We start from the raw sequence: 26,999 nt of genomic DNA on the forward strand, positions 1-26,999 counted from the left end.
TTAGCAATATGCCAAACTATGCTAAAGTGGACATCTGATTAGAAACAATTGTTGTATTTAACAAAGGCTATTAGCTTCTACTGCAAGTTTAGCTTTGAAATTCTTTGTTGGCATGCCATCAACATGCATAACAGCAGATAAAAATAAAAACTACCAGAAATACATTTGAAACATCTAGAAAATGGAAGAATTTAGACAGAAGCAAAAAATAATAAGCTTTGAAGAAGGTAACAAACCTGGAACTTGTGCGCATATACTGCAGAATGGAAGTCTGCTGTTGGTTCGAGACTAAGCCCTGAGCGTTGTCGATGACTGACACTGCACCTGGTGTGATGGCCATAGCTGTCCTTCCAAGAGATGCATCCAAAGATAGTGGTGGCAGACAGCGCCTTCCTAGGATGCTAGGTTTGTTGACCACTGTACGGGAAAGCTTTGGATCATCAAGGTCTCTAGGTGGTGCACAGTACTCTGTGACATATAGGAAATGATAAGAGACCACTGAGCCCTCTGAACACCCGCACAAAATCAAAACAACTATTAGATGCTTATTCTTTCCTTCACACACACACACAAAGAACACCCACTTTCTACACACACATCTACATGCACACACAAATACTGTCTAAATGACTACTTGATTTGCAGAACACAATGACTGATATTTTCACAGAAGAATTCTCATGAAGCAGATGAAGGGAGTAGGACAGTGACAAGGTGATATGGGGGTCCTGTTTCAGCTACAACATTAAAAAAAGTACAAAATTACTATTATATATTCATTCCTAGCTTCAACATGAAGAAAGTACAGGTACCAGAGATACCAAGCCATATAATCAGTACAGTTTTAGTTTCTTGCCTTCCATGGGAGGTATTCCTACAGATTCTTCTGCCATAGTCCGCACAATATCGCTGTGCAAAACTGTGAATGATCGCTCCAGCTCAGACAAAGAAACAGCTCGTCGGAAAGGAGAAGGGAATGTGGCCCGATGCACCAGCTGCCTCATGATTGCACGTACAGCTGCTTTCAGGTCCTCGTCCTTCTGTGCAGCCAAGTCTTCCAGAAGAGCTTTCTCTTGCGACCCATCTCGCTGGAGATTGACCCTTGGAACCAGCAACATCTCTGTAAAACGGCTGCAGTGCAGGATGGCTGACAGAGCCTTTATTGCTGTGAGTTGCATGGACGCCAGCTTAACTGCCTGAAATTCTCTATTTTGAATTAGCTCCAGTAGGATCTCATAAAATCCTGGAGTACAAGAGGTATGCAGAGATGAGAAGCTTGCTTCTTCCATATCATCACTTGCACTGACGTCTTTTTCGTGATTTTCTTGTTCAACCTTTGATTCAGCATGGGACTGAGCTGCTGATGCTGTAGTGCTTGGTGTTAAGGTGTTTGCTCCTTCTGAATCTGCTACTTGAAGTATATCTTGCTGAGAGATGGCAGTGCATGAACCTGAGCTTTTTTCTCGAGCAGGCTGTGCCACCTTTCCTAAACTTGACTTGGTATCTTGCTCACTGGTCCTATTCTCTGATGCAGACGGATCTTGTTCTGAGCTTGTACCAGGCATGAACTGGTCCATGCTGGTAGCTTCACAGACCTCTAATATTCCTGGACCAGGTTCGTTTCTAACATCTGCTGCATTCACTGCACTTTCTACTTCCTGCACTTCTTCTACTCTTGGTGGCAGTACGTGCCCTGGAATGTCTCTTGAGACATCTTTGACATGCACCAAGTACTCCTTTTTGTCTGCATTGTGGTCATAAGCATCCAGGTCATCTGCCAGCATGCGTGCTATGTCACGGTCCAGCTCTTTCATCAGTTTCTCTGTCTCCTCCTCTTGCCTCACTGATGAATCCTCTTTTCCCTTTTCTTTGTCTTTTTTCTTTTTACAGCTGCAAGATCCATCTGATTTTCTGCTGCAAGAGTCACAGTCTCCACGAGTTCGACCATCCTTCAAGAATGCAAGATACATGATGGCATGGAGGTGGTGGGCCTGAAGACCACTCAGGTTTTCTATGTTGAGTGCTGGCATGTCTACTGGCTCCAGATTTGCTATCAGGGTATCACTGGAAAGAAAAGCTTCACATCAATGGTCTAAAAAACAAAAACCAAATCTCTGATTTAATTTTACTCACAATTTTGATTTAATTTTGCATTAATTTCAGGATAGACAGACAGTATAATGCAAGAAGTTAGTTCCTAGATTCTGCTCAATCATTATAGCACCTCTGACCAACTTTCATGACACTTCCAGTAAACATTATGATGACACTTCTCATCAAGCTTTTTTAGACATTTTGCTCTTTATCTTGAAACTATACTATACTAACCCCAAGATCATTAAGAAGATTGCATCATAGAACACTTACCAAACAGTTAAACATTGTTAAATGTTTTAAATTTTTTTCTCTTTTTCAAACTCCAGATTTATATGTGCATACCTTGTGCTGGTATCGCCATCATCCCACTGGACTTTTGTCAGTGTGGTTGTAGGTCTCACAAGCCCAAGCACCACACCCAATTTGCCAGTGGTGCGATGCATGCATCTGGCTCCAACACGCAAACCACGGTCAAGGCCTCCCAGGACAGCAAGGCAAGGCCACACCTGTGTTGTGATGCTTAATGCTTGAAAATCTACTCAAAATATTTGTTTGTAGACTCCAAAACAAGTTACTGATTTTGGATGCATCTTATGGTAAGAATGACCCTTGTAGCTATATGGATATAGCTTGTGGCCTAACACTACCACAGGTTATGTCCATGAAAGTTATTTGGGAAATGAAGAATCTTGCAACTTGACAAATGCATGTTTCAGTCAGTGCATGTGGTAAAGTAAAACACACCGTGACATCTTTTCGTAACATCTATTCTTCCACATATTACTGCCTATCTGTTCATGTCCTACCTCTGAGCACAGCCAGTCCAGGTCATCAGGCTGTTGACTGAAGTCTGAATCTTTAGATTCTGATGACTTGCTGGTCTTGTTCAGTCTGGGAACTTCTACAGGCGGTGTTTCAGTACTGGCTCCTGATGATGTCTCTTTGCTGCTCTCTGCAAGGTCCAATCAAGCATAAAAATTTGCATGGTTAATAAGAGCTACTAACCATCATCCACATATCCATCATGCACCCATTCATTCAGTAACCATCCATTTGTATCCAAAATCAATGCAAGACAAGGCTATTTATTTCTGTTAGAATGCCTCTGTAAGTCCTTGTGGATATGACACATCAAAATGAGCAATTTTGTTTTAAAATTCAAGAAGAGCCTGGCAGTACAAGCATTAAATGGCCTTACAACACATGAGAATCAACTACTTACTGGTGGCAGAGTCATCCTGTTCCTGGTCTTTAAGTATCTGGTCCAAAGAATGAGAACTGACCACAGGAATTGATGCATCAGAAATATCTGCTTTAGATTCTTTACAAGAAACCATCTGCTCTGTGTCCTTAGACTGCATCATTGAATCTGCGAATGACATGAAAGTTACTGTTTCTATATTCTAACATACATAGCCTGGTATGTCCATAATGAGAAGTACTGAATATATGGCAAACAAAGCAGAGCAGGTTTCAACAGAATATATGATTGGGTATCAAGTTTCTCACTCCTTCCTGAATGAATGAATGCAATTATTGGAATACACCCACTAAATCCTCCTAATGTAGCCGACACAAAGAATGTGCGGGAAAAAAGAGAGAGTGCATGTGTTGATTATCATTCTGCTCCTTGCTATAGCTTACTGTTTTACTAACTCCTCGCAATAATTTATTGTTTACTAACTCCATGCTATCACTGCTTTACTAACTCTTTGTTAAAGCTTACCATGACTTCTATTTGCACTTTACAATCCTGAATAAGTTTCCACAGAAAAAAACAATGGCTGATGGAAAAGCTTGAGAATACATTTTAAAAAATAGAGCAGTTCTACACCAAAATTAAAAATAAAAGGGTTTCTTGGTGAAAAGGATGATGGTAATGATGCTGTGAAAGTTTGTATTGTACACCACATTGTGCCAATAATTTGTGACACTGGTCTCGCATCTGCCTCAAGTCTTTCTGCTAATGCCTTTTCTACATCCATCTCTCACCAGTAGCATCAACTGACTGTCCTCTGCTCCTATGCGAACTGGTCCAGCTGTCGGTAGCACAGGTGACTGTGACACGGGACGCATTCCAGGCTGATGCTGCATCTAGAATGCTGCATATCTTGGCACTAACACATGGACCCCAGGCTGCACAACTGTGTAGTCGCCGGAGTAGCCCTATCATTGCTTCTGCAACAACTGCCGTGGCTGGTGCACATACTGGGTCACCTGCAAGCAGTTGTCTTGGTGTCATGCGCACCTGCATGTCGGAGATTTTCACCTGTTGATGATGAAAATCCTGATATGAAGCCAATAAAAAAAAAATAACAGCTGGAACTTTTAAATACGTTTCTTCATTAAATGTCTCTGAAATTTTCTTTCCCATTCTCAGTCCTAAGTCAAACTATTTATGATACCTGTTGAACCACATTAAGATTTGTAAAAATCACAAATAAGATCTGTAGATGATTTTAAAACAGCTGACATCTTTCTTATTATAAACTGACCATAGTAATGTCATCACTGATATTTATAGCAAACTAATAGCTTTTACAAGAACACAAAGATGAAGAAAAAGGGATTCGAAAAATAAAACCATGGTTGTGTTTTACCTTTTCTCCTGGACTGCTGCTATAAAATGTAACCACAGGGAACAGCTCTCCTGGTTCAAGGTCTTCGAAGGCTAGCTGGGGCTCCTAGACATACAATTTATTCTGAAGATATTATGTGGAAGCGACATATCACAGTTATTGTCAAGCACAAAGGAAGAAAGTTAACTTAGTGTTTTGGAGGTGAACGTGGCTAAGAAAAACAACTGTATGTCAGAGATGACAGGCAGATTGAGAGCGAAGAAATTTGAAAAAGAAAGGCAAATAAAGAAAAAACTCACCTGAAAATTCTTCGCAAATGACAATGTCCGAGCATCCATGTCAAGTATAGCAGTGATAACATCACCCTGAGTGAAGCGAGGGAGGGCATGTCTAAGTTCTCCTTCATGATACAGATTGCCACTGTAGGCCCTGTACAGCCACATGTCGGATGTTGTACGATGTCCACAGTCCCTGACCGGCCAGCGAGCAACCCCAACACATGTTCCTTCATTGCCACGGTTCTCTTTCACTATGTGAAACTGAAAGAATGTAGACAACAGTGAAAACACCAACTTTCTTACAATAAAAATGAAAATATAATGACATTCTCTGACCAAAAAGTGAAAAATCTGAAAAAATTACTTGATTACTTGATAATTTAGCAATTAAAGAAATTTTAAATCATACATAAAAATTAATTCAATTTTACAAAGTTCAATCAAAAATAATTGTTGTTAAAGAAAGAATAAAAATAGTTTATCTTAATGTCAGTATGACTCCTGCATTTCTTCCTCAGTCTTAGCCATTTCAGGAATTTCAGGCATCTATATGAATTTTAAATAAAAATAAGGACACCCTTTATATTTTCTTGACTGGAACCCTCAGGGGAAGAGGAGAGTTGGGAGACCGAAGCAGACTTGGAAAAGAATAGTAGAGAGCGAGGTAAAGGACATCGGAACCACCTGGGCCCAACTGAAGGGGGCTGCCCAAAACCAGGTCCATTGGCGAGGTGTTGTTGGGCCCCTACGCTCCTCAGAGGAGCAACAAGGAATAAACTAAACTTATATTTTCTAGTGCCCATTGCACAAAAGTTTTCTCAGCTAATTGGTCTTTGTCAAGAAAGATGTTTATCTAGCTGATAGTTCTCAATGTTTTAGACATATAACAAGTCAATTATGCTTCAGCCACATAAAAAAATGTCACATCATCCTGAAAAAAAGACTTCAAGAATAAACATCATGATGGACATTAAGTTGCCATATTATGGATGAATGATAATTGTTTGGCTATCCTCTGCATTACAAACACACCTTCCACTGATAGCAGCCTGATGTCATTGGTGTAGCTGCCAGACCATACCCACGACCACCAGCTCCATGGGCCAATGTGTGGCCATTTTCTATGTTGCATGCCAAGCTGCGATCAGGGTCAAATACCACCCCTTCAACCTCAACCTGGTCCTTCTCACAGGCGGCTGGAGGTGTTGCTGAAGATGGAATGAAGGAAGAGAAGCAAGCATTAGCCGGAGCAGAGTTTGATGTCGATATGATGGGAAGGCTTGACCAGTCTTTTGTTGGAAGCAGAGATGAGGTCACTGAAGCAAGGAAAGGTGGGCTGCTTGTGGCTGTTGCTGCTGAGGATCCAGGGGCAGCTGTGGACGTTAAGGTGGTGGCAGTGACGCCAGCTACAGTAGCAGAAGCTGCACCAGTGGAACCAGCTAAAGCCCCAAGCGAACTTGCATTCTGTAGGTCAGCTTTCTTGCTATGTGCTGCTGTTAACGCACTAGCTATAGGGATTTTCCAAAATATGGCAGCAAGGCTTTGGAACAACTTCTCAACTACCTAAGAAATAATAAAAAGATAAATCAAAAATCTATTTCATCAATTCCTGAAAACCAGACAACAGAATAAAAGCCGATTATGTGCAAGCAAAGAGGACAAGAGCCACCACTTAGGCAGGAAAACGAAGCCGTGCTATCCTGAATGTGACCGCAGCCACACACCCCTGTAACGACTATCGTTGTTTATGAGAGGATGCCTGGTGGTACATGGTGACTTAAATGAGTTTTCACAACTCTCAAACTAAAGGTTTTTGATTGTTCTGTTTTCCGAAATACAAACAGAGGTGAATTAACAGCATTTCCTTTCTTTAGTAGATTTAACAAGTCGCATTTATCTTTGATTTTGTTACATATGCTGATGCTTAGCAGTTTCTCTTTGTGTTGTCATTACCATAGATGTAAAAAGTGGGTGCAGAACTGCCGGCAAAAGCGATCTGTTGGGCAGCCAGTACTGTACTTGCATACTTGCATGTAAACTGTGCTCTCTGCTCTGAGCATTTTGAACTAAGCAATTTCATGAACCTTGTGAACAAAATAGTGCTGGCTGATCTGGTGTGCAGTTCCAGCCATCTTTGATGTACTGAATCTACTGAAATATATAGGAGATTTTTTCAGTATGGATAGCAGGAGCTGTATCTGAATGCCTCCACGTCTCACAGAAAAACACCTGAAATTACCAGGTTTTTCAGCCTTTCGGGTTAAGTATGCCATTCAGGTTTTATCGCACAGCATTGCAGCTGGCACATCAACGATGGTAACTTTAGGAGTGTTATCAGAAGAGATCTTTGAGACTGCTTTCTTTGCTGAATGCATTAATGTGTTCAACAACCTTAGCAAGTTTAGCAGCCACACCATGCATGATACCATCAGAGAGCATAGATATAGAGAGGCTGCACTCTAGTAGCATTATGTTTCGAAGGGATGCAACTGTGTCACTACTTTTCTTAACAAGTAAGGACAAAGAAGGAGTGCAGCCTCTCTATATCTACCCTCTCTGATGCCATCTCCATAAAGTTGGATCACACAGAGTTCTAGCAAAAATCTTTGTCATGGCTGTCAACACTTAAAAAAAAAAATTCATCATGCATGACTGGACTAAAAATTGCTATACAAAGCCTGCTTCAAATCTGGGAGAATCTGGCAAAATGAATGAGGTTAAAGTCCTCCACATTAGCAGACTAAACCAAGATTGTGTAGAAAACCTCTTTTCTGTAATATAAGGAAAAGGACGGCATGGAGATGGCATTTTCCTTCCTGTACTAACCTCCTTTTTGTAATCTGTATTGCTGTCAGCCTCTTTGTCATAAGCAGGAAGCACACTGCTCAACAACTGCATGGCTAAAAGACGAACTCTCAAGTTGTCAATGTACAGCTGACCTGCGAAACATCACATGACTGTAGCACAAATGTCTTTAAAACAACACCTCAAAGCAGACACAACGCAGCCTCACTGTATGGCAGGGCTATTGTCTGGTACAAATTGAGACTCACGAGTTAAAATTCATTAAAACTAACAACTTTTTCGAAAAATATAAATTTACTGCTAAAGACAAATGAATATGCAAGTGAGCACACACACAAAAATCACTCTGGGCAGTTCTTTACAAAGAATTTGAAAGCTTTTACTAAAATTAAAACAATACAATCTAAGGCAATCGACTCAACACAAGCTATTCAACAGGTAGTTTCTTTTTGTTTCACAACATTAAAGAAATGAAATTTTTATTGCAAATTCTTCTTAATTTTGAGATGTACCAGATGACATGACATTAAGGCTATATTAATTAACCTCTCCACTCTTTGGTTGGGTTGAGTGTTGGCTAAAGATAACAAACTGCTGCATTGGCTTTGCTTTCACCCTTATACCTCTCTGAGGGTGGTTGCTCGCCTGATCTTTAGAGTGCCCTCAGGTCAGGCACATGGTAGCTCACTATCAGGGAGTCAACTTATGACAGTTAATAGAGTAAATGTAACATACTGTCTTCTATGATTATATCATTGTGTAAGGACAAAGAATAAATTCAGTTGCAGAAGCAAGGAGCACCAATATTGCTGGTCTACATTATGTAATTACCTTTCTCATCTGTGCCACTGATGATGGTGAGGAGGGTCTGCAACCACCGATGTTCTGTCAAGCGGTGCTGCACAGTTCTGTTGCAGCAAACGCGTCGAAGGAACACGAGGAAGTCGCCAACAACTGCTACAGCCACAGAGCTTGGTTCTGTAGGAAATGACTGATCTGTACAATGTAAAAGAAATGCAAGCTATCCTTTCAAACTTTGCAAGAAACATTAGGAAAGAAATCACAGAGAAGGACACCTTCAGAAGAATTATAAAGATGCTCAGGTTTAAATAAAAATGGAACTCCCATGACACTAAATATGATATTAGCGGTATAAATGCTCAAATTGCTGAAAATAAGCTGCTCATTTAAAGCATTTTTGGCATATATATCTTAATAGAATGAACTCTACAGTGTATTAAATGTACGAATATGTGTAAGCTTAGCTGCTAGCGTAACTTAGATATTAAAGCAATAACTAAACGAAAATATTTATTAAAGTACCATAACTAAGAACATACAGTTTTAAAAGTTAACAGGAATTTAGTAGTCAAAATACAAAAGATTCAGGAATAGTGAATTGAATTTTCTGTGCAGTCCTAAGCTTACCTGCGGAATTATCTTGTGCAGGAGCAAGTGAAGGGCAAACAGCATGAAGTAAGCTCTGAAGGCGTTGCCATAGCAACTCCATGACTGTCTGTACCACACCAATACTAAGTCTTTCTGAATGCATTCTGGACATAAATGGACAAAAATCCAAAGGTTTTATCCTTACAGGGAGCAGCAGGAAGACTCAAACAAAAAAAATAAATTTCAACGAAACTTTTTCTTTTCTTTTCTTTTTTTTTGGTTTGGAACTCTTCAATACACTGAGTTTGAGCGTATAAGAGAGATGCCTGCACACACTGAAACAGACAAACTGCAGAAAGCGAAGAAGTTTAGCATGTAAAACAAACACAAAGGTCACAATAAGCAATGAATAGGTATTCACCAAATATAACAAAACTAACAAGTGCAAAAATGAAAGTCAAGCATGACTCACCCAGTGGATAAAGCAATGATCTGTAACAGACGCTGACTGGACATGTGCAGTATGGCTGCCATTTGAGCAGGCTGGAGACTGCACGTTACAGGAGGCAAAGTCTGGGGCATTGTCAGAGATGCTGGGGCACAGAGCTCCAGAAGGGTGGCAGGTAGGCGGCAGGAGACAACAAGTGAGATGTCCACAGGTTGATATCTCACACTCAGTGCCAGAATAGATGACAACAGCAACTGAGATCGTGTGTCTGAAGAAAGCAGACAACAGCATAAAAATCTACAGAAATATATACAGGATTATCTGCTCATAAAACTGACCGTTGTCATTAGTTTGTCATGAAAATGCATTGTTATTTGTGCTATATATGTGCTATATATATATGTGTGTTTGTGAGTAATAATAATAATACAGGGCAGAATTATATCATATAGGAGCACATACTCTGCATTTTAGACAAACCCAAGCTAGAATAGGGGACACAGTAGTAAAGACATACAATGAAGATGTAAAGACAAAGGATAACATATAGTAACAACATCTGGTAAATCAGAGGCATATTTACAGAAATAAGATTAGCATATAAACTAACCTTGGGTAGAATATTTTAATGAGAAGTGCTCATGAGGGTTAGCAGAAGAGAGCTGTTAAGAGTACATAATTTACATAGTGTAACTTACTGAATGCCTGGCTGGATGAGTGGTGAATGCGAACAAGAGAGTTGATAAGAGCTTCGTATACACGATGGACAGCCAGCTGTATCTCTTGCTGGGTCTGTGATTTGGCTGTCTGGATCAGGTCCTGGGAAAAAAAAAAGACATTTCAAAAAGACTATGAAATAAAGCTTTGCTATTGCAGTTTTTTGCACCTTTTTTTTTAATACTGTTTTGAAACATTTTAGGCCAGAAAAGTGAAGGGTTTCCTAACCTAGAGGCTGTCGGGGGAGGGTTGGGGAGGGTCTAAAGCTACTGAAATATAGTTCATCTCAAAATGTCTTGGACTGTTCTTTTCTGTATCCAACACTCACCCAAAGGATTCTGTCTATAACTAAAAAGGCAGTCCTGACCTGATAGTGACGTAGATGTTGACCTGTTATCTTGAGGTCAAAGTTCAAGCCCAGGCCAAAGCAGCCAGCCAGTAGCTGAAGGTGAGCTGAGTTAAGGAGTGTTGTAGATGTAAGACTGAAGCCCCCAATGTTAGCTTCTTTGTCCTTGGCTGTTGAAAACAGCTCTGCCACTTGGTTTAGTGCATATAGCCGTGACTGAAAGAAAAAATGCAGCTTTAATTTATTAACAAAATCTCAAAAATTCTTTTTCTTTAACTGATTAATTTTGATCCCATAAAAAAATATAAAATATGCAATTTTAGATCACCTTGTCTGAGGTTAGACACTCAGTATAAAATTTTTCTCTGAAATACCTAGAGTAAGAATAACTGTTTCAATGACAGCCAGGAAAACAGTGGTCTTTAGAGTTCTGACCTCTGCTCTTTCTTGTTGCACTGTCATAGCACGAGCCATTTCAAGTGTTTCTACTTCGTCAAAGCGCCCTGCTCTCTGTTCACATGATACGAAGCGTGCAATTTCCACTGCCCAAGGAGCAGGGGACAATGCAGAACTCAGTGGATAGGAGCTTCCCCCAAAAGCTAAGCCTGGGTCTCGGTCCTGATCTCGCATCCTGCCCAAGAGCTGTTCCTGCTGCCAACGTAGTCGGCGAAGCATTTCCTTTACTTTCTGCAGGGAGTTAAGATGAGGACCTAAAGCAAAAGGTTACGAAGTAATTTCAGTCATTCTCAGCTAGTTATTATTCAAGTTTTGAACTTCTTCCATAACTTAAATGTTGCTCTGAACAGAAGATGCAATAGTTTTTATAAAAGTAAATATTTGTGACATCAAAAATACTGATAATTGAAACAGGAGACATTTTATAGATAATCAAACAGACAAATAAAAAATAAAATAAACTCACTTAAATGATGAATGTTATTCCAAGAATTTAGGTTTGGGGTGGCTATGCCTTCCCTCTCCCAAATTGGCTGAGCTGACTCATCCTGCAGATGACAAGACTGTAAGTTCAGCAAGTAACAAGGAATTATAAATCCTAGATCAAATATGATGATTTTTGTTCCGATGTTTTACTTTTGCTTTTCTTAAAGCTTCCATCACTTCCAAATAAACCATACAATTAAAAAAATGATAGCACCCTTTAAGACTGAGAGAATATGGTAGGTCCTGTGTACCTCAGGTTCCGATGTAATATCGGGAAGACTTCCATGGCGTTGTCTTCTGAGAGGAGATGGGGGGTGAGTCACATGGTCCTTGTCCTCATGAGATTTCTTCAGCAAACTTACTGTTTCTTCTGTAAAATACATAAATACATGGGTAAAATAAGTTTGTTGACCTTTTTAATGCATGTTCACAGACAAAAGCAGGGAGCTGAGTAATTAAACAGTAACATGCATAGCCAAGGGTATGAAAATATATCAAAACACATAGTTTAAATAATAATGACAGTACTAAAAATTTTAAATTAAAATAATCTGTCAGAGACAGATATGGAATCCATTGGTCTTAAATTTTTGACATCACATATTCATAATTGCATTAAATTTTTTACTGTTCTGTTTTCTTAAGAGCTGTATAAATAAAATGGATGGATGGCTTGATTTTTTTCATTTTTAGGTTGTTTAGAAAAGTGTAAAATCTCTTCACATTTTACAATTCAAATAATATCATTTACCTTCTTTTTTAAATGATAAAAAGCTCTTAACCAAACGAATTATTGGCCCTGCTCACTGGGGACTAGTGGCCCTAGCAGCCAGAACCCCCACTGAGCCCAGGTGTTTCCACCTTTGACCACTATTAAAATAAACGTCTGCATCATAAGTTCAACAGTCTTTTTGCTTGGTTCACAGGCTATGCTGTACGCATGCTTCGGTGTTGTCATGCTTTTTAGCAGGAGCAAACATTTATTTGGTTAAAGAGCAGTGGTAGTTCTTATGCTCCTAATAGTTGGGTAATCTGGTAAAGTTGAAAAAGAAGCAACAGAAAAATCTGAATGTAGTTTACCTGTAATCGGTGGGCATACTGCCAACAGAAGAAATATGCATCTCTGCAAGAATCGCTGAGCAACATCGCTGTATGATAGTTCCTCACGATCCCCTTGAAGTGTTCCTTCCTGGTCATCATCATCTAGACAACAAAAAGATAAAAGTGATTATCAAAACTTTATGTGCATCCATATAAAATTAATCACAGAATCTAAAACACATCAAGGTATGAATAATGGTGAATGACACTGCTAACCTTTTGACAAAAGTGAAAGCTGCTTTAACCTGAAATTGCCTCTTGCAGATTAATAAAGTTGTATCCTAACCTGAACAGCTAGTGTTCTTTACTTGCTTGTCTAATAGTAGTCTGCATTCCCGCCAATCACTCGTTAAAGCAATAGCAGTTACAAAATAGAAATCTTATTTACTTTTGTATCTTGTAATGCCTTGTTGCTGCTAATACGAGTCGTGTTCTACACAGACAGGAAGTAATATTTGGGGGTAAGATTCCATAAAAAAGAACTGTTTTAACCTAAATATCACAGGCAAAAATCTTTTCACCATGACCAGAAACAGCTGGATGGCTACTGCACTATAAGCACCCAGGTTTACTGCTGATTCTGGTGCTGGGGTCAACCTAGCTGCAAGCTGAATGTGGCTATTTCTCCCTTCCCTCAACCTACTCCTCACCACATCCCCCTCATTGGCTCTGTGCTAAAACAAACTGGCATGTCAATCAGCTCTGCTGACCAATCAACCTTCCGCTGGAGTCCAAGCCAGCTTGAAAAGAGGTATTTACGCAGGGGCAGCAGAAAGCACAAGGCAACATGAGGCACTAAAACTGGTGTACATCCAAAAAAAAACAAAAACCAAAGAGCAGTTACCTCAAGCCATGAGTCTCATCTTTATTTTGATTATTATTTTTTATATTGTACATCAATACTCCCGGAGCTACACAAATATGCACACATGAACATACATATACAGACACAAAACCTTGCTGAGTTACTGTAGCATGCAGAGCAGATGGGTCAAATGCTAAAGACAAATGAACAACATACTTTTCCTTACCATCTGACTCTCTGTGCTCACGATCTAAGTCAATAGTCTCACTGCTGTCATTAAGACCTTCAGTCTGAGGCTGCAGCCCAGACATGCCGCCTTGTGCACTGCTACTTTCAGGACCCTCTTCATCAGTAGAGACCCGTTTGGAGCGAGCCTCTGGAGATGCAGGTATGGTGGCGTAGCTGCTGTAGGACTGGCGATAGGACACCAACTTGCTCCGAAGCTGATATACAAGGAGGAACAGGGACTGTAGCTGGGGACTTGGCCTGCAAACAAAGAAAATAAGCCAGTCAGAAAGTACAAATCCTCCAAGAATAATATTATCATCAGTTCTGCACAAAGGTAAGAATTTCATTTGGTGTAAAATCCCATGAAATACAATGGGCGTAACCTATTCCAGAACTTGAAATTTATACAAAAAAGTAGTTGTTTTGAAGGCTCAAAACGTGATGTTTCTGAGATTTTCTCCTCCAGGACAAAGGCCACATCATTTTATTTATTTTCCTACAAACTGGAATAAGCATCTGATGCATTCTTGTAGAATATAAAAATTGTATGTCAAGGGCAGCAAAGGTGCAAAAGTGTTCTGAAAACCAAAAATTAAGAACAGTTGATTATGTTTAAACCTTTTTGTGTGTCCAGGGTTTGAATGCACAATAATAAAAAGTAAGCACTGAAAAAAAAACAACAAAGCAGTCAAAAAATGTGAAAAGATTCTACAGATTCAACTTCTACAGATATCTTCATGTGAAATACTTTGTCCGTCATTAGAGTGCTTACAATGTGTAAAATTAAAATGGATGCATAGTTTACAACTCCACATAAATGTGTTTCACCAATCACCATCAGCGCAATTTACTAAGAAAGTGAGCAGCATGTAGCAACACTATATACTGAAGGCACTAAACATCACTAGAGCCACAACGCTTCCTCACACTTCTGATTCCAGAGCAGATCTAAGTAGGTTTCCATGTTTCAGGAGTGCAGCCAGGTAAAAGCGTGTCACAGTGTCCAACACTGTTTCCTCTGCCAACTCACAAGTGTCCAAGTCTGAAATAAATATTTGAAATCAAAATATTACTTCACAGAATTCTATCATCAGTGTTAGTAGCAGCAGGTATTAATCAGCATGCATACGTAATTTTCTTACATGTAACATTAGTAATATATCAAAGATTTTAAAAATCTACATCTGGCTGACAGGTGCACAAAAAAGTCTTGAGAAACAAAACTAATGTATGATGAATACGAGCTCACCCTGATCAACAGCAAAGCCATGCATCATGCTGACCAGATGAACAGTTGAAGTGCATGGCAACCCCAAGCCCAAATCCAACAGACTGCTGGTCTCTTCTTCTAAGTTCAAGTCCAGTTCAAGATGAAGACCATCAGAGTATTTCTCTGACATATTCTCACAGACTGTGTTTGTAACCTTTTCTGAAAGATTACAGTCAAACATCAAGCTCTGTTACAAGAAGCCACTCAAAATTATAATAACATGTCCAGGTTTGATCATAATTTTGAAGGATCCAAAAGCAATGACAATGCTCTTCTTTCTTTAACACTCTTAATATGGTCTTGGTTGTGTAGACAGTTAATCTGGCATGGGTAACATACAGCACAGCTGATGAAGACCGACAGAAACTATCATTTTCAAAAAAAAAATTACAAGCACTTCTTCAACTGTTTTTCCTTTACTCAAATCTTTGTTATACAACATATTTTATTAACAGGCAAATAAAAAAAGAAAGAGTAAGTGAACATACGTTAATTAGTGATTCACAAAAAATAGGTCACAATGCACAAATTTAAATAAATGATTCTTCTCACCCTATTCACAGACAAAATAATCAGTATTTCATAACACATACAATATTCAAATTTAATCTGCTTTTGTGTAGTCTCTATTTTGGTTATTTTCACAAAAATTCTGTCAAAATAGATATAGAATTTCAAACAGAAAACAAAACGGGATGTGGAATCATAGTCAAGGGGAGATAATTTCCTACGAGAATAAATAATCTGAAGAGTAGTGAGATCTTCCCTAGGGCATCCGGTAATGTAGTGGTTAAAACACTTGCTTGTCATCATTGCAGGTAGAAATTCAGGGTTCAGATCTTGTCTCATGACACTCTCTGTACGTGACACCTGTCTGCAGGGCTGGGCATCAGGGATTTCTAATTCCCCTCCCTCTACTCTCATAGTGCGAAATCACCTCAAGGTGGAAGCACTTTCAACTCTCTCACCGCCATTAATCCTCTCTGGCTAAAAGCCTTCATAGTTTTTTCATTTTTACAAGTTGTCTCGGGGATACACTTTACATCAGTGTCAAACAGTCATGTACTTCAACATTTTACTGCAGTTTCTGATTTGTAATTACCTAGATCATCCTGACGATTTGAGCTACGTGTTTGATTACTGATCTATTCTGCTCCAGTCCAATATCTGTAGATGTGTCTCACTGACGTCTTGATCTACAAATGTCATCCAGCAGAAGAATAACCTGGCATTCCCATTTTGTCTGTCTTGTGTTTTTGTGTTTGTAATGAGTGGCTTTGGGTAGGATACTGCCCTATTAAAGCTCACATTACTATCATCATTAAAGAAACCCCAAAAAACAACCATACCCAGCTGCTTTACTGAGAAATGCAGTCCATTGCTGAACAGTGGCGAGGATAGCCAAGACTGGCTCTGTGCCTCACAGGCCATCATGGGTGGTCCGTACAGCATTGAACCAATGCAAAGTCCGACTACCAGTGCACAGGTCCGTTCTAAGTCCAGTACCCATGACCAAGGTACAGACTTCAAGTCGTCTTCTCCTCCTGTTGAACATTATTTCCCTCATAAGAAATAAATCCCCAAAAAACTTCTTTTTTTTTATAATTGATAGTCACACAATGTCAAAGCTGTAGAACAAGGAAACCAGCTTTATTAGAACGTTAGAAATATCAAAGATTTAGTACTTGTCAAGCTTTCAGTTATCCTAAATGCTGAGTTTTTATGTAATCTACATACCTCTGCAAAAGATCATGAAAAGTCAATCAAAATAAAAGTTAATTAGATGTTCTGAAAAAACTATTATTAAAAATGTGCCATGCAATCAAGAGAACTGGGGAAAGACTCAACTCTAAAATGGATTCCCTGCCAACAAGCAAGAGCTGGGAAGACAGCTTATGTTCTTGATCATAATACTGAGTACTCACCAACTTCAGGTTCAAGGTGAGACAGGTCTAGGAACTGCATGCTAGAAAGAGCACGACACAGACTGTCCAAGCATGGAAGCAGTGACAGCACCTCGTGCAAGACGGGCAGCACCAGAGGCACGGGCACCAGCACCAATGCCGTGACTATGTGAGTTAACATTTCTCCAGCAGGCGATTGAAGTAGTACATCTGTTTCAAAAGTTACATTCTTCTTGAAGCCAGTCAATTAGGCACATGAGCATTTCACTTTTAATATATAAAGATTTTCTTAGAGAAATGGAAATTTATTGTTTAAACTGAAACCAAACAATTTCCCTGAAAATACTATTTTTGGTAGCAAAATATTTTGATGACTTACCAGATGATGATACAGAGATATATCGCCCTCTAGCTACCCAATTCCAGTGTCCACTCCTGATTGGCCAGACTGGAGTGGACAGCTGGAACTGGGTGGCTAGAGGGCAATACCTCCATGAGGTCATATCATCTGGTACAGTATGAAGAAGAAATTGTCAATATTTTCTGCCAATGATTATTATATCTTTTAAAAAGAGCCCAATGGGGAATGTCAGTAAACTTAGATATCCTTACTCTCAAGTTGATTGTGACATTCATTGCTGGTATTGTGACTTGCTTGAATGATTGTTGTGGCATGGGTGATGATCTCAGCACAAACTGGCAGCAGTAGTAGCAAGTGTTGTTGCAGATGCTTTGCAATATCTTGCACCTGATCAAACAATAAAAATAAGCTTGACAAAAATGCCAATAAATTTTGACTTGAAATTCATCAAAAGCTTTAATTTCAGTACCAAAAATAAACTGTAGAATTTATGCAAAATATTTTATATAAAATACCACAGACTGTGATAAACAGTAAAACATTAGATGTAACATCTTCTGACAGGAAAAAAAAACCTGATAATGAAAGAGGAAAAAAGCAGTTAAAACTTTAAAGAAAGCACCAAACCATCTGTTCATTCTTGCTATTTAGACAATAAGCCAAAAGATGTTTCTGCAATGATGACAGCAAGTTGTGCAGGTGAGGAGGTGGAGATGACTCTATGGCAGTCACCAGTTTGGCTTTGTCCAGGTTTTTCTCCAGTTCACACAACGAACGTTCCTGTAATAGATCAATGAGGATCAGTCGTCATGAGAAAGAAACATCAGCACACATAAAAAATGCGAGACTCATGCACTGAAACACTAGTGCTACTTGTTGGAAATAAAATTTAGATGCCTTGGAGGCAAACATCACTCTTGAATGGCTGGTTGTTTTTGTGTTGATCTAATACAACTGGTCATGCCTCTGTTTCCAAAGAAATCTACTGATATCCAAATATCACTGCATCAGCGAAGTCTGATATTTCTAACCTTACATCACTACTACCACCACCATCACTACTACCACCACCACCACCAGCTCCCACACTTCCTCACTGACCGTGTGTGCAGCAAGGTTCCTGAGAATGGTCTTCATAAGCAACTCAGCAAGCTGTAGATTTTGTGTGCAAGAGGACTCTGGCTTCATTTGAGTATCACCAAAGTCGGTGACAGTGCATACATCTGATGCTGCTCCAGTGGACGCTGTGAGGCCCAAAACAGTGGCAACATGCTGATTATCTTGGAGGCTTGTCAGCACAATGCCCAGCTGCATACGCTGTTTGGGACAGTCAGAAGTATCTAGTTGTCAGTATTCACCTGACCAGCCTCAACAAAGTCTTCCAGCTGCAATCTACATCTTTGAGAACTTTTATTTGAAGACTTTTGCCTATTATCTCTGCCACCTTTTTACCATTTGAAGAAAATTCTCCAAGGTAAAATCACGTAAATGCCTGAAAGGATACTCAATTATGTCATTTCTTGTTAGCTCCCCTTACCTGTCATGGTCTTATCAAAGGCCGAATTCCATCTATCAAGTTCAGTAGAAAAAAATCTCAACTTATCTGCAAACTGATATAATACTATGGAATATAATTTAGTTGTCAAAATATTGCAGTTGAGGAATATACACTTTTTTTCCTGACATAACTTGAACTCTTTAGGGCAAAAGGTAAAAAAATCTGCTGGACTTGATGCTCTGCATGATTACCTGTCCTCGTGTAAGTGTGTCCCAGCTTCCAGGTCCCTGAGGAAGCAACAAATGCAAAAGCTCCATGCGTTCCCTCAGAGGTGGTAAAAGCAGGCAGGCACCAATCGACAGAGTAGAAGACACCGCCTTCAAAAATCAAACATATATTAAAAAATCAGTAACAAATTTTTGCTTAATGACTGTCATAACATTAACTCATTTAGGAGCTCAGGTTGTGTATATTGTACGTTAATGTTTTTGTTTTAGCAGTAGTGACCCATCTTGATGAAGTGAAGATCTCCATCAGTGACGTTTTAATGTAATGAGTTTTTTCATTTCAAACACAAGAAAATCCTAGTCATTTCCCATTATAAAAATCTTAAAACATTATCTTCATAAAATAATGCACAAAAGTACTTGTTATCTATGAACAAAAATGAATTCTTTAATTATGTGTAATAACACCACAGTGTCCATGGAATATGTAAGGCCCACCTGCTGAATGCCATCTGGTGTGGAAGTGTCAACAAGGCGAAACAACAAATTTCTCAGGGGTTGTGTTTGCTCCCCTAGCACCTCACTACCCAGCCCACAGGCCAGAGTCAAAGCCAAATGAGATGACAACAGACGCAGACACAGCAAGACAAAGTGGTGATGCTGCCTGGTGGACAGAACAAAAGATATTTTTAGTTTTACAAAGATTTTGCATGAAGAATGCTATAACAGACCCAACTTGGGTGCACGCACATGAAATTTGATATCACAATGCAAGATCCTTCAAATCTGTTAGCATCCTCAACATTATGTGCAAGTGACAGTTTAAAAAACCTCTAGAATTTACACACTTAAGACTGAATGCCCATGTGAAAAAGAATACTTCTGCAAAGATAAACATCAAAAGATTAAACACATGCATCACCAAGAATCTCTTACTCGCTGGACGTAAATGGTGGAGGAGGGGATGGGGCATCAAACCCATCACAGTAGCGCTCCAAGAAACTGCACAGTTTGGCAAATGTTGCTTCCTGAAGGTCAACGCAAAAGGGTCTGTGCCAAGCTATCACATGTCTGGAGAGAGAGCAAGCAAACACAAGTTCAAGGAACATTTATGTGGTTTTCATCATACCATATCGCTCCGACATTTTCCTCTTTCAGATGCCAGACTAAGCTTTGCATCAACAGACACTTTCACTATACAGTACTGTTAAAATAACAGCCCTCATGAGTAATCAAGCTATGTCAATCAACTGAACAATATTCAAGGATTTTTCCTGTGCAGTTCAGAAGACTAGATCCAGTAGAACCTGACCACTCAGAAGAGATAAAAAAAAATGCAATCCCATCTATGGTGGGTTCTGACTTCCCATCTGTCCATCCCAAAACCATCCCCCAAAAAAACATGCATGCGTGCACACCAGCACACTCCTACACGCACTACATCCACAAACACAGCATAATCTAGCATTAACAAAAGTAAAGTGAACACTTGAAATCTTGGAGCTAGCATTTTCTTTTTTAAGTATGCTCCACTTACCTGTCTGATGGTAGTGCTGTCCAGGCCACACTGTGAGAAGTACCTGCCGAGATCTGTTGAACAGCCACACCTTCCAGACCCACAACCTTGCGAGGTCGTGTGATGGGACTTTGGGAGTGGCCTTGACCACACTGACCCATGGCATTATTCCCCCAAGCATAAACCTCATTATCTGTTAGTAAACAGCATGTTTTTGAAGAACAGACTGCAGCTAGGCCAAATATTCATAGCCAAGAAGATTGCAGTCTGAATAAGCTCTTCACTGCAGACTATAAATGGACTTTCTTTTTGAAGGAACAATCTTTTGAAATTAAAAAATAAATCCTTTTAAAATATAAGTTCAACTTCGTAAGGTCAAAGAAGAAATGACTAAACAATTATATTACTTGCTAACTTATTACTTGCTAACCAGACAGCAACACACTAACAATACTTACAGTGTATACCTAAAATAGGCAGAAAAGCTGTTTTTACCCTGTCAATATGACAGTTCATCAGTAAATCAAGCCCACTTCTGAGACTTCTTCAATTCATTTATTCATAGTAATAAAGCTGTAAACATACCATGGGAAAGAGCCAAACAGTGGCTGTCACCACAGGAGATGTCCACAATGCGAATATTCTGTAGATCCTCAATAAGTTTGGGCCTTAAAGCAGTGAACTCTGCCACACCACAACCTATGCAAGAGCCACTACCCCAAGCATACACCTGAGGGGAAGAAAGCAAATAGATGAGTAAGATTTACTTGGTGATGGGCATATGCTAGTATGTTAATTAAGTAAAACCTCAGCACTTGCCTGAAAAAATGACAATGAAAACTTCTGTTAGCAATATCCTTTACCTATTTCTTTAAGTTCTACTATGATAATGTTGGAAACTCTAAGTGTTCCTTTGTACAAATGTACTTTTTTTACCCATCCAAAAGTCCAAAATATTCTGATTTTTGAGAATATATTCCCCCCAAAATTTCCAGTGTAATAAAATTAATATTCTACCCTTAATTTCTGATAATAGTACCAAGATCATCACCAGCATGGTATATATATATACACACACAGAGCTACAGAACATTTAATTTGAGAGAAAACAAAAAAAATTTTACTTTCTTTTTGCATAAGACATTTCTCATTGTCTAAGTGCCAGAATGTTCTACATTACAGGTTATCAGATGATTGAAAGGGCATCAATTTCATAATCCTGCTATTATCTGCGAATATATAAACTTAACATATATATATTTTTTTTTGGGTTAGGTGTTTTTACACCCATCAATTGGTCAATTGTCTTTTGGGGTTTTTTTGCTTTTGGCTTTTGCATATTGTTTTCATAGTTTACCTCCTATATACCTAAAAAGTAGTTACTATAATTCTGCTGTTGCAACTGCCTGTAACAAAATTCACTGACAAGCAAGTCCTCAGTGTGTTTAACAAAACACCTCTGTCTCACCTGTCCAGTGGAGGTAAGAGCTAGAGAAGATTGACCACTGCAGGCCACCTTGCGGATGTGCATGCCAGCAAAAGCTTCAATCGAACGAGGTTTGTTGTACCGGTTCATATCTCCATGCCCAAGCTTTCCTGATAAAATAATGAAAAGTGCGTTCTACCTAAGTCTGCATGGTATTTAACACCAATTAAGCAATCAACTCATGTAATTTAAAGAAAATCAAACTACATTTTCTGAGCATTTCAGGACTAATTTTCCATTATTCAATTACAGGTTTTATAAGACAGTACAATGGATTATTTTGACTAAGAGGTATGTGGGTGTGTACCTATGCATCTTCCCCATGATAAATATTTAGACAACAGTGCCTTATTTTCTCAGAGAATAAAAGGTTACAGAGGAGTAATCTCTTTTAATAATCTTTTCTTTGCCAGATTAAGACTGCAGACATGACTTAACTAAAAAAGCTGCCACCCCAACCCGGCTCAGTTCTAACATCTTGCAGACTTCATGCTCAGTGGCTCACCATTGTCCCCACTGCCAAATGACCAGACTGTCTTGCCATCCTGAGACACTGCAATAGTATGGACACTACCACAGGCCACTTGTCCAACCTCCCCAATGTCCTTCACCAGCTTAGGGCTGCTATAGGATGTTTTATCTCCATGACCTGGCACAAAAATTAGAAAATTCTGTCAAAATGTAACTTTGCCAAATAAATTTACTGTGAAGTGAAAATCATAGAGAAAGCTGTAGACTCACTTACACATGAGTATATCCATTCACTCCTTCACACAAGTGTGTGGCTTAAAAAAAAAAACACACACACACATATGCAGATATCTGAGCATGCCCCTACCGTTGACTTCTTCCTCACCCATCAATCTATGCATATTTCACTTACCAAGGCGGCCATAGTCCCCTTCTCCCCAAGTGTACAGTTCCCCTCCCTCAGTTACTGCAGCACTATGCCTGTAGCCAGCTGAGATGCAACGGATTTTCTGAAAAAATCAGTAATAAGCAAAGCAATAACAAATAAGCAAGAAACAAGCACTACAGAGTACAAGACCTATCATCATTAAAATTTGATCTGATATATGCTTTAAATATTGGCATACAAATGAACATAAATGGAATGCTACTGGATGTACACACATATCTATACACACCCATGTAGATATGTATACATGCATGTGGTCATGTGAACAGATATACACATGTGGGCATTATTTTCCCCCAACTCAAAAAAACTTCTCCCGACTCCCTATTTCGTCGGTGATGTGTGTATAAGCAGAAACATGAGTGGTTCCTACCTTGCCAATAAAAGGACCTTGAATCAGTTTAGGTGACTTTACAGTGCAGTTGTTTCCATGGCCCAGTTTACCATAATCTCCTGGAGGAAAAAAAAAAACAAAAAAAAACCATCAACATAAAATTTAGCAACTAAATAACTTGAACAAATAAATATCTGCTGATTCCTTTGAATGCTTAATACATGTCAACAGGTCACTGTAACAGGCCCAGATGTCTGGGCACACCTGAGTATAATCCATATGTGTATTCCCCACAAACAAGTATGAGAAGGAGTTAGTGAGCACAGAGGCATACACTGCCTTTTTGGCCGCGAGTTACTGATTCTCGGTTTCTCAGCTTTAGCTAACCTATGTCTACTGATTGTGCGATCAGAGATCGTGTGTACTCATAGCAAATAAATGACTGAAATTCAACAACTGAGTAGACTTAGCTTGACAGAGAAATTGGCATCATAGATTCCAGTGCCCAATAAGCCATTGATGAAGACAAAATCCCCCAGGGCTTGCACATCATTGTCATTAACACTATCTTCCCACTTTCCATTGTAACGCATACAGTAACAAAAAGCAAATGTCTAGACTTAATAAAAAGAGAAGTGTTGGAAGTGTAAACATTGCACTTGTACTAGACTAACTTATACTCACCATCTCCCCAAGAATAAACCTCCCCATCTACAGAAAGGGCCAGTGTGTGTCCATCAGAACCTTTGGATGATGATATTTTCTTTATACCACATTTAGGTTCAAATGTCACCTTCATAGGGAATGGCTGATTGTTTGAGTCACCCAGACCTAGTCGTCCATAACTGCCTTTGCCACAAGCACTCACAGTGTTGTCATTATGGATCAGGAATGTGCAGAACTGACCAGCTTCAATCTGCAACAAAGAACTTTATCAATTTAACAGTTTCTGTTTGTCTGCAGCAGGAAAATCAAGATGACTAGACATTGTAAGAAATGATTTTCAAGATGACATACATTGTTGAACTGTGTGCTTCTTTATAATGCCAAATCCAGGAACAGAAAAGGCCATATTCAGCTCTAATGAAACCACCACAAAGACACTTATAATCACTTGAAATCCATTTTTATCGTTTTCTAAGATTAAAAGAAGTTTGCATCTCTTAGCAAATAACTCTACGTATTACTTTTGATAAAATTTTTACACAATAGACAATGAAACAGAGATCATACATCAACCCTAACCCTGTATTTATCCATATGATTTATAAAATATTTATCATGCAACTTAACTATATTGTACACAATATTTATTATAAATTAATGAAATATCAAAAATCTTAACAGAGGAGCTTAAAACCTTACCAGCTGACAGCTAGCAAAAGCAGAAGCAAGCTTTGGTGTGAGGATTTTCTCTTGGCTGCCTTCAGCTAGCTGATGTGAATTGTTGCTGCCCCAGACGTAGACATCACACTCCTCCCTTGCCCCCTGGCCTGATCCAGATGTTGACAACATCACACTGGGTCTCCCAGTCACGCCTGTCTCACAGCCAGAAGTGCTACTGCTAGAAGTGGAGGCAGTGTTGTTCACATTGCTGTCAGGTCCAGCAGAGGTGTTGGTGTAGTCTTCAGCAAGGTGCTGCAGCTGTGGGCAAGCTTTCTGAGATCAATATTTGACTGCTTAACAAAAAACATTGTTTTATGATCAAGGAAATAGTGTACATGACTCTTTTTACAATCTTGACTGATCACTGCATTTAGGTTAAAACTGCGTATGCACCAATGAGACTAGCTTTTCTTGAGTTTGATTTGGCTGAAGCTGCTAAGATTTATAAGATTGCAATTTTTTTGGGGGGTGTAATTTCTGAGACATGAGCGACTAAACTTTTGATTGCAAACATTTATATTCAAATACTGTTAATAAAGAGCAGAGATAAATTTAATTAGCGCATTCTCTCACCTCTCTCACTGGCTGTAGCCTTGACAAGGTTATCATGCTAATATACTTTGTTGATGTTACAATAGATTAGTGTCTATTAATGAACTAAAGCAAGATTTGGGGGAAAAAGGAGAAATCTGCACAAATAACTGTGAGAAATTCTTTCAAAATCTAATTTGTAGTCAGGATTGAATTGATTTGTCAAACCTCTTCCATCAATAGAATGGCTGCCTCATGCATGGGTAGGTGACCATCTGTGTTCTCTTGCAAAGACGGTCTAGACGTACAGTTCCGGCCACCACTCTGTTTACAGTAAATTAAGTTCTGACATAGGCAATACTACACACAGCTGAAGATGCTACTTAACAAAGCACTGGTATCCACAAATTTACCAAAGTATATGCATACTGAAACTTTAGCAGCCTATAGAAAATAAACATGAAATATCTCTGAATTAAAATTTTTAAATTCAGGCCAGTGAACATGTACAAATCGTCTTTAAGTAACACCTTGTCTGGCACCAGAATAAATTTAACATTGACGTCTTATGACTAACAATAAAAGTACATTTAAAGATTATCCTGAAAAAAATGCACAACTTACTGCAGACTGCACCATCTCTGATAAGACTTTCTGAAAAAAGATTAATCCAATCCTTCCAAGTCGCCCTTCATGCACCCCTGATTTCTTCTCCTCGCTGCGGGCTGCAGCTGAGACATGTAGTGCCAAATCCACCCAGTCCAAAAGGAAGTGCAACATTCCTCGCTGCGCTGTGAGAGCGAGCATCAACTCTGCTGCCAACTGCTGTCCTGCAGCATCAGCTCCTGCCTGAGGTGAGGCTGCTGATCTTTTGGAAAAGAAAAGTTGCTGGATGAGAAAACCCAAGTAATTTACTCTTCTTTTCCCTTTTAGCACTGATGTAACAGAAATTATTAAGTAGCATTAACGCAGTATTATGTTATTACAATGTTATTAAGTTTCATTGAAACAGAGGCATTTATATGTACCAAATGCTTTAAATATTATTTTTAACAAATTAAAAGTTTAGTATTGTGACAATAAATATGATATTAACACTCCTAACATTATACTAACCTCAGAAATGAGGTGACCTCATTCAAAGAATCTGTCCCAAGACTAGTGAGCCGAGCCTCGTTGGCCAAAGACAAAGGAGGAAGCGATGACACAATGGAAATTGCTGTCTGTAACACTTCATTACACAAAGACATCTGCCCAGTCTGACGTGCTAGCAACCAATTCTGTCTGAAAAGTGAAAAAAGGAGGCTAAGTCCAGTTTTGACTCCTAGTTCAATCAGAGCATCGCTGCCAGAAATCACAGAAGCTCCAGACTTTTCATTTGAGGCACCAACCACTTGTGACTTTGCCTCTGTTCCAATCTGGGTTGATTCTGGTCTGTTGTGAAACTTGTGTGACACAGCATGATAAATCCTCTGCAGGACTAGTTGCCTCCTCCTCAATTTCTGTGTAAATGGAGCGCTATTATAAACAACAGCTCCCAGAAAGAGCTGATTGGACAGAAGGGAGTCCAGAAGATGTTCTTGTTCATCTGTTGTGAGGGAGTCAGAATCAAAATCTGGCAAAGGAGGGCCACTGATTGGAATGGCTTGAGGTGGAAAGAAAACCACTTCTTTGTTGTCCAAAAGACGCTCGTACAGCGCATTCAAGCTATCTGAGTAGTTAATAGACTCGCAGTCCTCAGTGACCCAGCTGCTGTTCAGGTGGTCAAACCACTTCAGTTTGTGCTTGCAGCCAACCATTCTGTCCTGCCAGCTCACTGGTGACAAAATGAT

General features: G+C 39.3%; 1 protein-coding gene across 1 annotated transcript in view; it reads right to left on the reverse strand.

The window, feature by feature from the left end:
• LOC112554366 (probable E3 ubiquitin-protein ligase HERC1) overlaps positions 1-26,999 on the reverse strand; it is a 56,443-nt gene that overhangs the window by 28,311 nt on the left and 1,133 nt on the right. Inside the window, exons 3-43 of the mRNA XM_025222122.1 lie at positions 26,284-26,983; positions 25,792-26,035; positions 25,396-25,491; positions 24,616-24,894; positions 23,935-24,166; positions 23,290-23,369; positions 22,881-22,977; positions 22,503-22,646; positions 21,980-22,107; positions 21,097-21,241; positions 20,533-20,704; positions 19,932-20,066; positions 19,494-19,659; positions 19,020-19,145; positions 18,372-18,587; positions 17,898-18,050; positions 17,522-17,657; positions 16,931-17,119; positions 16,355-16,549; positions 14,985-15,164; positions 14,663-14,777; positions 13,734-13,993; positions 12,682-12,804; positions 11,853-11,971; positions 11,582-11,663; positions 11,095-11,369; positions 10,681-10,875; positions 10,295-10,415; positions 9,621-9,864; positions 9,188-9,312; positions 8,591-8,755; positions 7,781-7,893; positions 5,987-6,517; positions 4,976-5,215; positions 4,698-4,781; positions 4,090-4,366; positions 3,320-3,466; positions 2,904-3,049; positions 2,440-2,603; positions 857-2,064; positions 237-468 (exon numbers count right to left, since the gene is read on the reverse strand). Of these exons, the coding sequence (XP_025077907.1) occupies positions 237-468; positions 857-2,064; positions 2,440-2,603; positions 2,904-3,049; positions 3,320-3,466; positions 4,090-4,366; positions 4,698-4,781; positions 4,976-5,215; positions 5,987-6,517; positions 7,781-7,893; positions 8,591-8,755; positions 9,188-9,312; positions 9,621-9,864; positions 10,295-10,415; positions 10,681-10,875; positions 11,095-11,369; positions 11,582-11,663; positions 11,853-11,971; positions 12,682-12,804; positions 13,734-13,993; positions 14,663-14,777; positions 14,985-15,164; positions 16,355-16,549; positions 16,931-17,119; positions 17,522-17,657; positions 17,898-18,050; positions 18,372-18,587; positions 19,020-19,145; positions 19,494-19,659; positions 19,932-20,066; positions 20,533-20,704; positions 21,097-21,241; positions 21,980-22,107; positions 22,503-22,646; positions 22,881-22,977; positions 23,290-23,369; positions 23,935-24,166; positions 24,616-24,894; positions 25,396-25,491; positions 25,792-26,035; positions 26,284-26,983 (8,779 nt within the window). The remainder of the gene's footprint in view (positions 1-236; positions 469-856; positions 2,065-2,439; positions 2,604-2,903; positions 3,050-3,319; positions 3,467-4,089; positions 4,367-4,697; positions 4,782-4,975; positions 5,216-5,986; positions 6,518-7,780; positions 7,894-8,590; positions 8,756-9,187; positions 9,313-9,620; positions 9,865-10,294; positions 10,416-10,680; positions 10,876-11,094; positions 11,370-11,581; positions 11,664-11,852; positions 11,972-12,681; positions 12,805-13,733; positions 13,994-14,662; positions 14,778-14,984; positions 15,165-16,354; positions 16,550-16,930; positions 17,120-17,521; positions 17,658-17,897; positions 18,051-18,371; positions 18,588-19,019; positions 19,146-19,493; positions 19,660-19,931; positions 20,067-20,532; positions 20,705-21,096; positions 21,242-21,979; positions 22,108-22,502; positions 22,647-22,880; positions 22,978-23,289; positions 23,370-23,934; positions 24,167-24,615; positions 24,895-25,395; positions 25,492-25,791; positions 26,036-26,283; positions 26,984-26,999) is intronic.

This window comes from Pomacea canaliculata, linkage group LG13 (assembly GCF_003073045.1).
Source record: "Pomacea canaliculata isolate SZHN2017 linkage group LG13, ASM307304v1, whole genome shotgun sequence".
NCBI lineage: Eukaryota > Metazoa > Mollusca > Gastropoda > Architaenioglossa > Ampullariidae > Pomacea > Pomacea canaliculata.